General features: G+C 38.8%; 1 protein-coding gene across 2 annotated transcripts in view; it reads left to right on the top strand.

The window, feature by feature from the left end:
* The window catches only part of LOC145766989 (uncharacterized), a 28,739-nt gene extending 16,832 nt beyond the window's left edge, over positions 1-11,907 (top strand). For both annotated transcript variants that reach the window (XM_082578715.1, XM_082578714.1), the window contains 11 exons: positions 4,923-5,071; positions 5,204-5,312; positions 6,354-6,553; positions 6,924-7,035; positions 7,845-7,915; positions 8,428-8,485; positions 8,930-9,694; positions 10,077-10,178; positions 10,784-10,870; positions 11,210-11,293; positions 11,668-11,907. In XM_082578715.1, coding sequence (XP_082434841.1) covers positions 4,923-5,071; positions 5,204-5,312; positions 6,354-6,553; positions 6,924-7,035; positions 7,845-7,915; positions 8,428-8,485; positions 8,930-9,694; positions 10,077-10,178; positions 10,784-10,870; positions 11,210-11,293; positions 11,668-11,780 — 1,850 coding nt within the window. In that variant the 3' untranslated portion in view covers positions 11,781-11,907. The remainder of the gene's footprint in view (positions 1-4,922; positions 5,072-5,203; positions 5,313-6,353; positions 6,554-6,923; positions 7,036-7,844; positions 7,916-8,427; positions 8,486-8,929; positions 9,695-10,076; positions 10,179-10,783; positions 10,871-11,209; positions 11,294-11,667) is intronic.
* Positions 11,908-14,313: the final 2,406 nt, after the last annotated feature.

The raw sequence follows: 14,313 nt of genomic DNA on the forward strand, positions 1-14,313 counted from the left end.
ATTTCGGTCATTTTTTCTGATGAAAATATTTTCTTTCAAGTAGCTGACACCAACCAAAATTTGCACTTCCTGACTAGCTACAACATTAAGTTTCGCTCAAAAATGTTGCCTTGTTTTATCTGAAAAAGGTTTGAACAGACAAACGTTTCTTCAACGTTCATCAGCGAAACTCAACCTTGCAACACCCGGCCGCAGACATCTTTTATTGTACACTAACATACGTTCAAAAATAACGCAAAACAAAAATACAGTACAACGGAAAGGAATAAAAACAAGTAAGAATGACCAAATAAAAAAAACACGTTAGGCTACGCTCTAATGGTTCGCAAGTACAAAGTGATTTAATTTAACAATGTCACCTCTCACGTTGTGGCGTGCTCGCTTCGCGTTACTGTGCCAGTGCGCGTATGCCGTGTCATAATTGAATGTTTTGTATGATGCAGCATTTAACCTCAAACGCATAAGTTTATCTGCAGTTGAACAACGCAAGCGATTTCATGTTGGAGTTCGCAACCGAGAAATTTTGACCGAATTGACTATATATTTTTCGGATATTTTGCTAAAAAATCGATTAATAACCGATAAATGACCGAAAAAAAAACCCAGATTGTCATGCACAATTACTTCATCTTGATAATTCTTCGCCATTTGAGAACTATAGCTACGACGGCTATTTAAAATTTCAGCGAAGTCATTCTGAAAGGCTTTCATCAGACCAACGACGTGCGCTTGAGGAGTCAAAGCGCCATGTGGCTGCTAAATACGCCTCATAACTGATTAACTTCGACTAAACGAGGTCGTGTGGCATTTGCGTCACAATGCTCTTTGTTACGGTGATTCAATGTCATCAATCGTTGAAACAACGTAAAAATCGAAAGTTTTCCTGCTCGAATAGAAGTTGAAGGATACAGTGTTCACATATTCTAGATGCGCTAGAATGCGAGAAAATTATATTCTCGCAACAATTGTTCGTGCTATGCAGTGACGATTTGTATCGCTAGTTCCTCTGTCATTTCTTGGCGGACAAATATGACCGATCTAAATGGTACTTCCCGCGGACATCACATGCTGTGACGGCGGACATCCGCCGTGTCCGCCGTGAATTTCGAGGCCTGTATTGACATCCATTGAAAACGTAAGGCAAATAAATCGAATCTGTTTTTTTGATTTTTCAAATCGCAAAATCGAGATTCAAAGTTAGTTTTAGTGGAAACGATAAGTGATATACGTACTTATTAGGGTGCATCAGCTGCCCCATATTTTTGAAAAATACTAACATCGCATTTCTTCTATTGCCTAAACTGTTAGACTGGGTGAGAAAATCAGTGTGTGAAAATGGTATAAAGTTTCGTGAACATTTAGGTATGCCACATGACCCTAATGTTATTGAACGGTAACTCTTGTGCAATTTAATCTCTTTTAACTCAAAAAGTCACATTCTAGTTAACAACTCTGAATTTAATGCCACTATAGTATGCGTGTACGGAACAACATTTTATACTAATTGATATTTAGAACATCATAATGATTGGGTTCCATCCTGTATAACAGGGTAGGCTGCAAAATCATGCAATGCACAAACATTCACAGTCTTGGGTTACTGGGTAGCTAAATTAAACTCTGAATAATCTGGTGTTCCAGTAAGCTTAGTTTAAGAATATATATGATCTTGGCCATCCAACGTGCCTTTAAAGCCCCCGGCCTCATGAAATTGACTGGTTTATTTGGATCAAGGTAGCCCAAGCATAAATGAATAATTTCTTTATACATACTTATCACGTTTAAACTTCTCCTGCGCTGTGCATAACCTGAGAACATCTTCTTTAAACTGTAATACTAATACTTTTGCTTGTTCATCAAAATTAGATAGGTCCAATCTAGCTAGTTTTTCAGCCGAGCAATGTGGAATCATTCCCCAGTTTTTGCGTAGTCTTACAAACAACATCACATGAAGGAATTTTGATGTCTCTATTTTTAGCTCATTGAAAACATGAGTGATCACCACTCACCTATATGGTGCCTGCATCCACACCATAAAATCGGTCGACCAACTGCTGCTGCAGGCTGATGCATGCTGCCGATACATGTCCAATGTTACTTGAAGTGGTATCAAACACTAAATTTACAACGCACTTCAAACAGTTCTATTGTTTATTGTTTAATCAAATCAGCTGAAACTTTTGCAACTATTTCACCTGTTTTACGGTCTGTTTGAGGTTCATAACTAGGGATGCTCAGAATTTTTATTTCCTTTGTAGTGCCAGCTGCTATAACTACTCGCTCCCCTTTCTCATTTATATAAGTTAGTTTGCATTGCAGCTTCGAATCCCAATGGAGGGATAACAGTTTTGGTGGATTCCATTTTTCTTTCACAGAACTTGCTATTTTTTTCCCACCTTTTGTCCGGTGCAATCCGCTGAAGAATATGATGTCACTACCTTCGATGTGTCACCTCCAACTTCTTCTATAAAAACTTCAAATGCAACCTGCTGAGCTGGGATCATTAATTCATTTTCATGCGTGTCGCAAGAGGTACTAGCTTTGGGACTGTAATATATAATGAGGTATAAATGCCTGTGTACCTGCTACCTTTTTGGCTTCGGCTAGCCTTTGCTTGATCGGACGAGGTACATGTATTTTCACTTTCACTATCGTCTAAGACTGCTGTGCTGGTGTTTGCACTCATATCAAAAAGTGGATTTTCATGACGTCGAGTCTCAGCCTCCTTGCGTGCTTGGCAGCGCTGAACCAAATAAGCTTGTTTCTTATCACACGACCCAAAAGTGGCTACTCTATCAGTTTGCATGGATTTTAGGAACTTTATGTCATCTTCATTTTTCATCAGTTTTTCAACATCTGTAGGCCACAGTCGAAAAGTCTTTGACAAACTCAAATTACTGGCTCCTAATTTCTTCATCACTAATGGAGTTTGTCTTCTGTTAGCTGGAATGGCACGAAGTTTCTTATTGCCGTCGAAAAGTTTAATGATTTTGTTACAGGCATAAAGTTCGGTTACCATTGGAATGTTGGCTTTATATTAAAATGGAATGATTTTTGATAGAACAATTTTAGAAGCCTGAAATTTAGTTCGATTGGTTTTGGCTTCATCTTCAATGTGATACAGCATGTAACGTTATACTTGCATAGACGATGGCAGTTTGCTCCCTGTAATTTCAGCAGCATTAACAGACAGTCCTTTACCTACACAAAAATGTTTGAACATTGTCGAGTTTTTGGTGTTTGAGTGGGTGATTTCACACCTGTTCCACTTGTCTTCAACAGAGTTAGTGGTGAAATTGACTCATCCAAAGACATATATAATTATATATATTAAATTTACTTCAATCACTGTTAGTTATAAATTTACCTGATATCACAATAAAAGCAATTTTAAGCAACAGAAAATGCTGAAAGGATGTTGAAACTGGTATCTACCATACCTGAACCTATCCTATTTTGCACTATATAATATAACAACGAAAATCAGCGATATTACCTTAGTACAGTTTATCTGAGCACCTAGCAATTTAATTGCACACAGTTACTGGATCAGGGTTGCCAGATAAAAATTTGATGTTCTGCCAAACAGTGTCCAAAAATCTTTCAAAATCATCTTTAATCTGCCAAACCAATTATGCTTAGTTTACTCCTAAGATAAACTGAAATGAAACCCACTAAAATGAACTAATATGCTTTCCATTTTTAGATTTCATAGTTACTTTGTTAAAAGCAAATGATTACAACCAAAACATAATCACCATTTACTTCACAAACAACAAGATAGAACCACAATTTTGTCACAAATTCAATGGAATTCAACTAATCTTATGAGTTTTGTGAATCTGCCAAACTTAAAAATTCTGCCAACTCAAAATTTCGCATCCAAACAGTTAAAAAATTTGCAAAATTTTTCAAATTTTGCAATAAAGTCTGCTAAGTGGCAACCCTGTATGGCCTGTACTGGATCAATCTTTATGTTCTGTGTGGCATACCTAAACGTTGAAAGAATTAAATAATATTTTACCACACATTCTAATTCATATAGCCTAACAATTTGAACAATAGAAGAAATAAAAATTGCATGGTCGGGGCTCCTGATGCACCCTAGTACTTATCAGGGTTGGAAGGTTTACAAAGGCCAAAATTGGGAAAATGAGCAAAGTTGGAATTGATTAATTGAGTTTCCCAAAGACGTAGCTTGTTTACGAAGGCAGTAATATGATCATACATCTGATTGATAAATTGCTCCTTTCCTTGTAGTTGTAAGTTTAGCTTGTTCATATGAGAAGTGAAATCAGTGAGAAAGGCTAAATCTGTTAACCAATCAGGATCACTAAGTTCATCAATGCCGAAACCTGCATTCTTTTGTTTCAAGAAAGTCACTATTTCCTTTCGCAAATCATAAAACCGTGTAACATAGCATTGCGACTTAGCCATCTAACCTCGCAAAAATACACCAGATCTTGATTCACAGCATTCATCTCTTTAAGTAAACTTTTGATTTGGCTGTGGTTAAGGCCTCTTGCCAAAACAAAGTTGATTATTTTAACAACAGTAGACATTGTTATGATATAAAATAAATTCATGCGTACATAATGATGACACTTTAGTTTATGCACTAAAAGTAAGATCGTTCGAGGGCCGCAAAAAGTTTGTCCGCGGGCCGCATTTGGCCCGCGGGCTGCAGTTTGCCGACCCCTGATTTAGCTGTTCGAAAGCTACGGTACTTCAGTTGTAACAACTTGTTAGATTAAAGTTGTTTTAGATCTCCTGAAATCTTAGGCGTCATACTGTATCCTTCAGTTCAGTATATTTTTTTCACACCATGTTTTATTCAAAGCATTATCCAGCTTAAATGTTACTCTGAGTTGAAATGATATAAAATTATAAATAAAAGTTTTATTTTCTTTGTGCGCTAACAGCACGGGGCAATTCTAAAAAAGGAATTGTCGAAGACACGGAAAAGAAGGCTGAACTTCAAGCTCTACTCAGCTATCGTCGCCATTCCAAAACGAGCATCTTATTACAAAGACAGGCGAAGCGTCGTAGAATTGATTTGAGCAAAGGATCCGTAAGTAGCCTTTGGCTGTGATATACAAATGGCTTAAATTCGGGTGATTTAACTTATTTTGTAGAAGACTATTTTTACTGTATCTGGCAGACTATCTATACAATCTTTTGTCCTAAACGTTTATCTTTGCAGAACGTAGCATCCATTGAGCCAGCAGTGAACAAAACGCGTTGCAGCCTCGTCAGTAATCACACTAGATGCAAGAGTACCAGTCTCCCTTATACGAAATATTGTACCATGCGTAAGTTGAATATACTGTGCAGCAGACCTTTTATAATTATTTTTTAGTCAAGATATTGTTTCAACTTGTTGGTGGAGTGTTTCTACGATTCAGGTTTAGTTTCTACGTCGTCGTTACTGGCAGGTTTGAGCTGATTTTTACATTGTGCATTGTGCAATACCACAGAATTCAAAACTATACGTGGTAAAAGACCGTACGTCAGTCCGAGAGGTATTGTGATCAATATGACACAAACTTGAACGGGTCTGCTACTATTCGGTGAGTCCGATTCGGTGAGTCCGATTCGGTGAGTCTGATTCGGTGAGTTCCTAACCCCTAACCCTAACCCCAACCCCCTAACCCTAAAACGGCAATGATAATTAGGCTGCGGTACCCAATAATTTAAAAAAAAAATTGAAAAAATCCCCCGTTAAGGGATCGGACTCACCGAATCGGACTCACCGAGTCGGACTCACCGAATCAGACTCACCGAAACGGGCCATTCCCAACTTGAACGGTGGGCACTTTTACGTATTACACTGCCCGAAGAGGTAACCGCAACCATGCGTATCGTATATGACATTACTGGTGTTTTAGTCACAACTTTTCTCATAAACTCCATTGTTTGCAGTCACTACGATTCTTCTTGCACTCAGTTCAGTTGAAGAAAAAATAGTATTAGCAGAGGGTGGGAATCGAACCCATGCAATCGAAATTACTACCCCTCTGCCCTAACCATTAGGCAACGTTGGTTGTGGCGATGCATTCAGTTAAATTTCTTTGTATCAAAATCTTTCGATAAAGACGACCAGTTAATCACGTGTTGAGTCATGTCACGCATGATAGCGCTACCAACATCAGCGATGTCGTATGTCACGCATGGTTGCGGTTACCTTTTCGGGCAGTGTAATACGTAAAAGTGCCTACCAACTTGAACGCCACTCCGTAGTCGCTAAATAGCCTTAACAATTGTATGTTTGAGGGTAGAATATTTATTAATGTAATCGTGGAGAAGTGTGCGACTTACAGTAGAAGACCAACTTAGTCAACCTTTTGTCGCAGACATTCTTGAAGACCCTCTTCAAATGCTATACAAGAAATGTGCTTTTGACTCGTGCAAAACTCCAGTTTGTACGCTGCCCTATGCCGTGAAGCGTAAGGGTGAGGATCTCACCCTGTTCTGCCCAATGCATGAAACATTTGGTCCTATAAGTGATGGTCTGTTGGCCAGTATGAAAAAAATCGAAGCTTTTAACTCAAAGGTTAGTTTCAAAGTATGGATAATATTTGTCAATTGTATATTCTTTTTCGCTAATTATGACATTAATTATTTCTACCGGCTAGAGTACTACACTCTAAGTTTGTTTTTCAAATGGATTGTCTGGATCCAGTTGTGTATCCATACGTGAATAAACTGAACATTGATTGATTAGTCATGATGTCCCACGCTGAAAGCGGCTTTTGAGAACAGATTCACGTTGATAGTGTTTTATCTTGCATTCTTATTTGCCAATTGCTGTTATGTACAATCTGGGAACAGTTGCCGTTAGTGACTTATAATTTCAAACTGGTATTCCATTCCCACAAATATCTTTCATTCAGATTTCACATGAAAAAACTTACCTTTTTCAGAGCATCACCTCTGATGCAAGCTGTAATGATGACGTAGTTGTCGTGCCTGAAGAAGAAGCTAAGAGTCCGTTTTGTGAAGCTGAACCTGCACCCCAGCCCAAGCCTGAGGGCAGTAAGTGGATTCTAAAACTAAGTTTTGTTGTTGTTGTAGTGGTAACTCTCAGTTATTATACCCAGTTAGTCTTTCTGGATGAAGTACCCTTGGCGCATTGCTAGCTGCACATATCGAGAGTTGAATCGTGACCTGTACATCTTGGAATGTGTTGCTGCTGATGCCAACAAGTAAAGTAAGGTATCGGGGCAAAACAATGCGTTATTTTTTCGCGCATGAAAGAAGTGTCCCTGCCGAGATTTTGCTAAACATTTGTTCAATTGTACTCACTAGGGTGCATTAAAAATCCCAAACCTAAAAAATGCCATGGCAATATATCAGAGTTGTAATGCTTTTAGTAAAGTCTGGTTTTATCCAATTTTCTCACTCATGTCGATTCACTTACTCTAGTTAAACATCAATGAATGAAAATTTAACTGTTTTTTTTCGATTGTGGTCCATACTTGGTTTACAATCTGTGCAATATATTTCCGCTAGATGTCACAACAGGTCTGTACACAAGGCACAGGACACCACGGTGTGTGAATTTGTTTTTCGGACGACAGTAGAAGAGGCAATTTTTAATTCGATATTTTGTTACACCTGAACTTGCTTTCTGAGCAAAACCTTAAATGATTGCGTTAAAACTAACTGCACTGCTCTTATATAACGTTAAATAGTACAATCTTTTGCACATTAGACAAAAAGTGACCCTCTTCAGAGTGACAGACAAGTCTAGCGCAGAGTAGTTCCGCATCCCTCAATCTAAAACCTCTACTGTTTACAAGCCTAAATTTTACACTTTATTAAGTAAACATTACTCCGTTTAGCCATATTGCAAGACAAAGCTGACACTGAAGCATCATCCGACAACCAGATCCTCGACAGTGCCACAGATCAGGTAGACTCTATAGCAGTGGTTCCTAAACATGGATCGCAAAATATCAAAACACGGGTCAACGCATGTAGGAGCGATCCAAATCTACTAAAATGAGGTAGAATAAAAGGGTTGAAGTAATGATACCGTGCTGAAATTGTTCATCCCGATTGTCCGTGTCTTGAGCCACGAGATGTTCATCAACTCAGGTTTGGGTCGCACTTAAAACGTTTGGGAACAACTGCTTTTAAGATTGCGTTTACTTCTAATAGCCTGAGTATCGTATCAATTATTCGTTGTGTCAATCGGTGAAACAGTAATGCACTAAAGGAATGATTCAAAAAGCTTATTTTTTAAAGCTTTAAGAGTTCTGTATTTTGGTAAAGGTAAAAGATGATTTTACATTTGTATCAGAGTTTGTATCTCATTTCATTTTCCTTTTTTTTGAAAGTTTTTCTTTGTAACTTTCACGGAATGTTCGTAAATTTGCACTTTGGTTATGTTCTTATTGTGAATTTAATGTTTATTTACCGCAGGTTCCTCTCAGCGTAGAGAATGAAATGGAGCGGCCTCTCTTGCTGACGATTGACGAAGGTATGATGACCCAGCGGCAGTATCTTTGCACACTTTTTTCCGTTTTTATTGTAGGTTTAAATTTATTCAGATAGACAGAAACTATCTAAGAATGTCTTTGGAGAATGCGATGTTTCAGAAACGTAGCTCAAGTAAAATTTGTAAGGATAAAAATATATTTCCTTTTGACCCGAGTCAAGGTAGTTGTATTTGCATGAGGTCGAAATTTTATCCGATTCAGCAATCACCATCGAACCTACTCCAGTGAGTATTGAGTATACTTTAGTTCGAATCGACAGAGCAAATCTTATAAAACCTTGCTCCTCTAAACCTAAAACCTTATAAGATCAAGCTCTGGGAAGCTTTTTGAACTTTTTCTTGCCTGGATTTTGCGTTGTCTACGGCAGTATTGTAAGTACCGTACCGCAACAGAACTGTTGTTAAGTCGCCTTTCTTCGCTTTCAGATCAAATCAAGCCCGATGTATCACAAACTGATGACGTGTTGCGTCAAAATCCAAATCAAGACGATAAGCCAAGCGCAGTTACTCTAAATAAAATAGACATATCAAAACCTAATGAACCACCAACCAGTGATATTACCCTACTCAAAACTGGCCAATGTTATGTGTTGAGTCAAGTATCGCTTTGCGATGGCGACGGCCCTCCAAAAACACCCGCCTTACAATTACAACCGGTTGGATCCAGTTCTCAAACTCTACTTGTTAAAGCTTTACCTCAAGTTCAAAATACACAAGAAAGCGGGTTTGATCTTCCCAGAGAGCAAGGAGCGGTGCTTCATGTGAAACCAGGTGATGAAAAGTCGAGCTCCTCTCATGCCGAGCTTCATCATCAAGGATCGATCATGACTGTGAGCAGTAATTTTCAGTCTGCAGACAAACAACATCAATTTAACGTAGAAACTTCAAAAGTGTCTACTTCAGCTATTTTGATACCACCGGTTGAAACTGGTTCAAACCAAACAGCTGACGACACAAGATTGAAAACTGCTCATGATTGCGACAAAGAGAAAAAGGATTCTGACGAAATGGTCGCAGCAGTGAGATACCCAATGCCACCGACAGAACCCATTGCGAGTTTCTCTGGTGTTGCTTTGGAAGACAAAATATTGAGTCCGTCAGATAATATGGCTACACCAAAACCGGAACTTTTGCCAAGTAAAGAAAATACGTCTACTCTGGAAGAAAATACAACTTCTACACCAGTCGCAGGTGATAGTAACAGTTTATTTTTCAGTTGTCAAGGATAACGTTTTTTTTTTTTTTTTAATTCCAAATCAAAATACCAGACAAAAAATTCACTTGTATGTGCTTTGCTATATGTAAAATTATTCTTTATAATAATGTAGCGTGCATGTACATTGTACATGTACAACATTGCCAGACTAACTTTGTCACCGTAAACTCAATAAAACAATTGTGACTTCACTGTCTAAAGTGGTGACGTTTTTTTAGACCTGTTAATCTTCCGTCAACTTTCATGGTTCATCGGCATACATTGCGTATTGGAGAAGAAACTTGTTACCCCAAACACGTTAATGACAAAATAAATTTTGACTAGGCTTTGAATTTTTCACAAAGTTTTCATTTGTAGTTTTGGATATTCCTCCACTGGAAGCGCTAAAGAGCAACAGTCTGCCACTTTCTTCAAACTTAGACTCCGCAGATTCAACTCCAACCGATGTACCTGCGAAAGGTAATCTTTTGTAAGCTCTAAAACAATCCAAAACTTGATAATCAATTTTTTGCAATATTACTTGCATCCTGCCACTATATTGTCCTTTACGTGGCCACATTAACAAAGCGTGTGTTTTGCTTTCGAAATGCTTTTGGTATGACGCCGATTGAAAGCATCTGGCGATTTGTTGACGAAACACTTAATGCCATGTCATAAGGGTTATCATGGTGATTGGTTGCTTTGTTTTCCCTCACTCATTGGCCATTAGTTTTCCCTTCAATGAAATCGTTAACCTCCATGTTTTTGCTTGATGTGACCAAATAAACTGCGGAAAAATGTTGTATGGTAAAAATGTTAAAATATTTTTTTAACTGATTGATCATGCTATTGCTTATAATCAGCTGTCACTTGCTTTATGAACTCCCCCACAGTAATTTCGACATGCTTTACACTGAAACAAGCGATAAATGACTTACTTTTCTAACAATTTTTATTTGCCGACTCAACAAATATCAACAAGCAGTATTTCTTTCATTGCTCTGTATATTTTTACGCTAACGACACGTTTTTATCACGTTATCTCTTAGCTCGTGGTTGACAACTCGATGTTATTTGATTTGCAGATTGTAATGCCCTGGAAAAAGTGATTACCAGTAAAGACACCCCACTGTTGACCGAATCTTTATCGGGACCTGATATTTTATGGAAAGGTATCATTGTTTTTCCTATAACACTGTGTTGCACTGCGCATATTATCGTATATTATATATGAGTGGCTTTACACAAGGAAGGCAGTTTTAGCTTTACCTTATAAAGGCGCAGTCCCAGGTCTGCTTATCTGTGCGTAGTATCAAAGCTTAACATATGACATTGTGTTGTGTTTCACAGTAAAGAGGATTGGGGTGAGAGAAGGGATAGATTCCTCAGTCTCCAATCCGTATGATTGATCTATAAAAAATGTGGGGCTATAAAACCATATCTTGATTTGAAGTGACAAGTGTCCTCTTTAAGTGCTGAATGTTTTCCAATGCTTATTTTTCCACCTTCAGGATCTGAGGATTCAATTCATTCATCACGTGATAATGACGTTGCGCAAACTGAAAACGATGTTTTAACTTCCAGTTCGTTTGCACGTGAGTTTTGATACAATTTATGTCATTCAGTTAATACCCAAACAATTGACAAGCTTCATTTACGACCAAATTTAGTACTACCACCACCACTTGGAATGCATGCTCGACTGGGTATGACTAAAGAATATCCTCTTTAGAGTCTACAATGTTAAGTTCTTATTATAAATCTTTAATCTATTTTTGTTCCTCTTCATTTGTTAAAACCAATATTACGTTTGTGAGCTAATCCCGCATGCCTTGTAGTTTCATCAGACAATTGTGATAAGCTGCCTTCACTCTTCACAACTAAAAATGACTTCATCTCTTTCCACACCGAAACATATGATCCTCTTTGACCAAATGACGTCACATGATTTCATGATTTGATGTTACAGTGAGAAATACGTCATCAGAAAGCGATCGGAAGCCATCGAGTGCTGATGAAGAAGCCGCCATTGCTTCGCTGCTGTCGCTGTCAACCGGAGCTGCGGCAAGCAACAAGACGTGAATCACCATGCAATTGCTGAACTGCAAATTTATAAGGATTGTTTTTAACGACGATGTATTAACTTGAAAACTGTAATAAACCGCTAGCTGAATTCCCGTAATCTCTGTTTTGGTTTATCGATCTTCTCAAAAATAATAAACCAAACAGAGGCCTACCAGGGATTAATGAATGCAGGATGTCACATGTGCACTGCAGCACTCGGAAGGCGCCAGTATACTAGCAGAACTAAAAAAAACTATTCTTGGGGAGTTTGAAGGGAATTAGGGCATAAAAGTAGGCTATGTATTGGATTTTTTATTGCTTTTTTTTTAATTAGGCTATTTTACTTTTTATTTTAGATAGAGATGTACCGATACCAATATGTTGGCCGATACCGATCCCGATACCGATATCACTTTTTTAGGCCGATACCGATACTGATACCGATATTTTGGCCGATACTTTGGTGTTACAAAAACAAGCAATTTTGGTATTTGCAAGGAAATATGTCAAATGTTAGGCGGCCGAGAGAAAGGAACTGGCCACCCTACTCTCCTTAGTGCCGAAGGCTTAGTACAATGAGAACCTTATCTTCTCATACCCAACACTTGAATCAAGTATGGGACCACCTTTACCTTTATATCAAATGTTAAGTTTTACCTTATTTGCATAAAACTATTAAAAAAAGCTTTGAATTGGCATAATTTATTAAAGATTCAAGAATCCAATCTCAACCGCGTTGTTGTGTCATAATAGTAGGTTTTACTATAGTAATGAAAGGCCACCATAATTGAGGATTGGGATATGAGGAAAGAAACATTACATCATAATTGGGGTTTCTGAAAAATTAATAAAGTGTTTGCGCAAACTCTCCAAATAGGCTATCATAATTGATAATGAGATGTAAAATGTAAACCAAGTGATATGTGTAGTCGTACAAAAACTATTCGACAAGTAATGTGCAACCTAAGGGCGCTTGTCGTTTTGTTGAAAAGCTTTTGCCAGGCCAAGACTACCCAGGTAGCAAAAATGCACAATTCTGCATCGCTCCCACCCTGCCAAACGCTCAAAAAACACGTGCAACTCGGCTGCCCCCAGCAAGCCGGCTCCACCAGTCGGCGATTCAACTTTCACCCTTAGCCGCAACAAACTCACCAAGCCCAAACAATGTCATGGCAGAATAAGTAGGCCCAAAAAGAAAGCAATGGGACCACGAATCCTCACCAAACCAATCAAAATGGTCTCGTTCCGTTTAAGATGACAACCTCATTGCAAAGAAAGGAGCATCCCCCCCCCCCCCGGCCACCAGCACAAGGCTGAGCACTCACCAGCACAGCAAGTTGCCGCGACCCGCCAACCACAACGGTGCAGCTTCCACACTAGCCATTTCAATTCTTGTCGATGTCAATTCTTGCTACAAAACGGCTGCCGAGAAACATATATATAGTTGATTGGATGGTCTAAATGGCTAGCGTGGAAGCTACACCGTTATGGCCAGCGAATCGCAACAACCCGCCGCACCAGTGAGCGCCCAGCTCCGTGCCGACAGCAGGGAAGGACACTCCCCCTACAATGAGGCCGCCATCCCAGGTGCAACTAGACCACTTATTGATTAGTTCATTGAGGATTCGCAGTCCCACCGCCCCCACCCCGAGCCCACCCAATCCGCCACGACATTGTTCAAGCCTGGTGGTGAGTCCACCACAACGAAAGGCGGCAACTAAATCACAAACTGACAGAACCAGCCCACCAAATACAACCAAGCCACACGGGTCCCTCAAACGTTCAGCAACGCAAAAACGATGCAAAACTACAGATTCCCGCCACCTGGGTAGTCTTGGCCTGGTTTTATCCTCTGCTGAGAGTAAAAAAGAAACACAAATGATAAATATTGGAGAAATTGAGTCTCCTTCACAACTTAAGAATCGAACAACGCAAAACTGCTGAAACAAAACGTTTTGTTTGAGTGAAAGAATCACTGTAAGCAAACAATGCCAAAAGGTGCACGCATGAAGTCATGGGAGTGTGAGGTATCAAAAATTTGAACAGGTTGTTATTTTTTTACTTCAATGTGACGTTAGTTACTACTTTAAAAAATCTATATCTCTGCTTCTGCAGAAAATCCGCAGCAAACGCCCTTTTTTTACATGTTTAGTATCGGCCAAATTTTGCCGATACCGATGCCGATACCGATACTCAAAAAATGGCCGATATCACCTATACCGATATATCGGTACATCTCTAATTTTAGACTTACGTAGGTTAAGCTACGTTTCAAGTTGTCTGTGAGCATAGCCTAAGTTGCTATTGATTGTGTGACAAGTAGCAGGAAGCTTTCTTGTTTCATTATTAACAGTTCAGTTTGTTTTTTATTTCTGACCATCACAACGAAAAAAAAAACTATAGGCCTATGACAAACATAGCAGAGTTCCAGAAAAAGGTAGACTACAGTTACCGCTTTGACTTTGTTAAATTAGCTCCTCAGCATTTTCGAAGTGAGATGTTTGCTTTTAGGCCAAATTGCAGTTCAATAAGTGTAGGTTTCGTGACTACC

The sequence above is a fragment of the Aplidium turbinatum genome, chromosome 3, assembly GCF_918807975.1.
Source record: "Aplidium turbinatum chromosome 3, kaAplTurb1.1, whole genome shotgun sequence".
Lineage (NCBI taxonomy): Eukaryota > Metazoa > Chordata > Ascidiacea > Aplousobranchia > Polyclinidae > Aplidium > Aplidium turbinatum.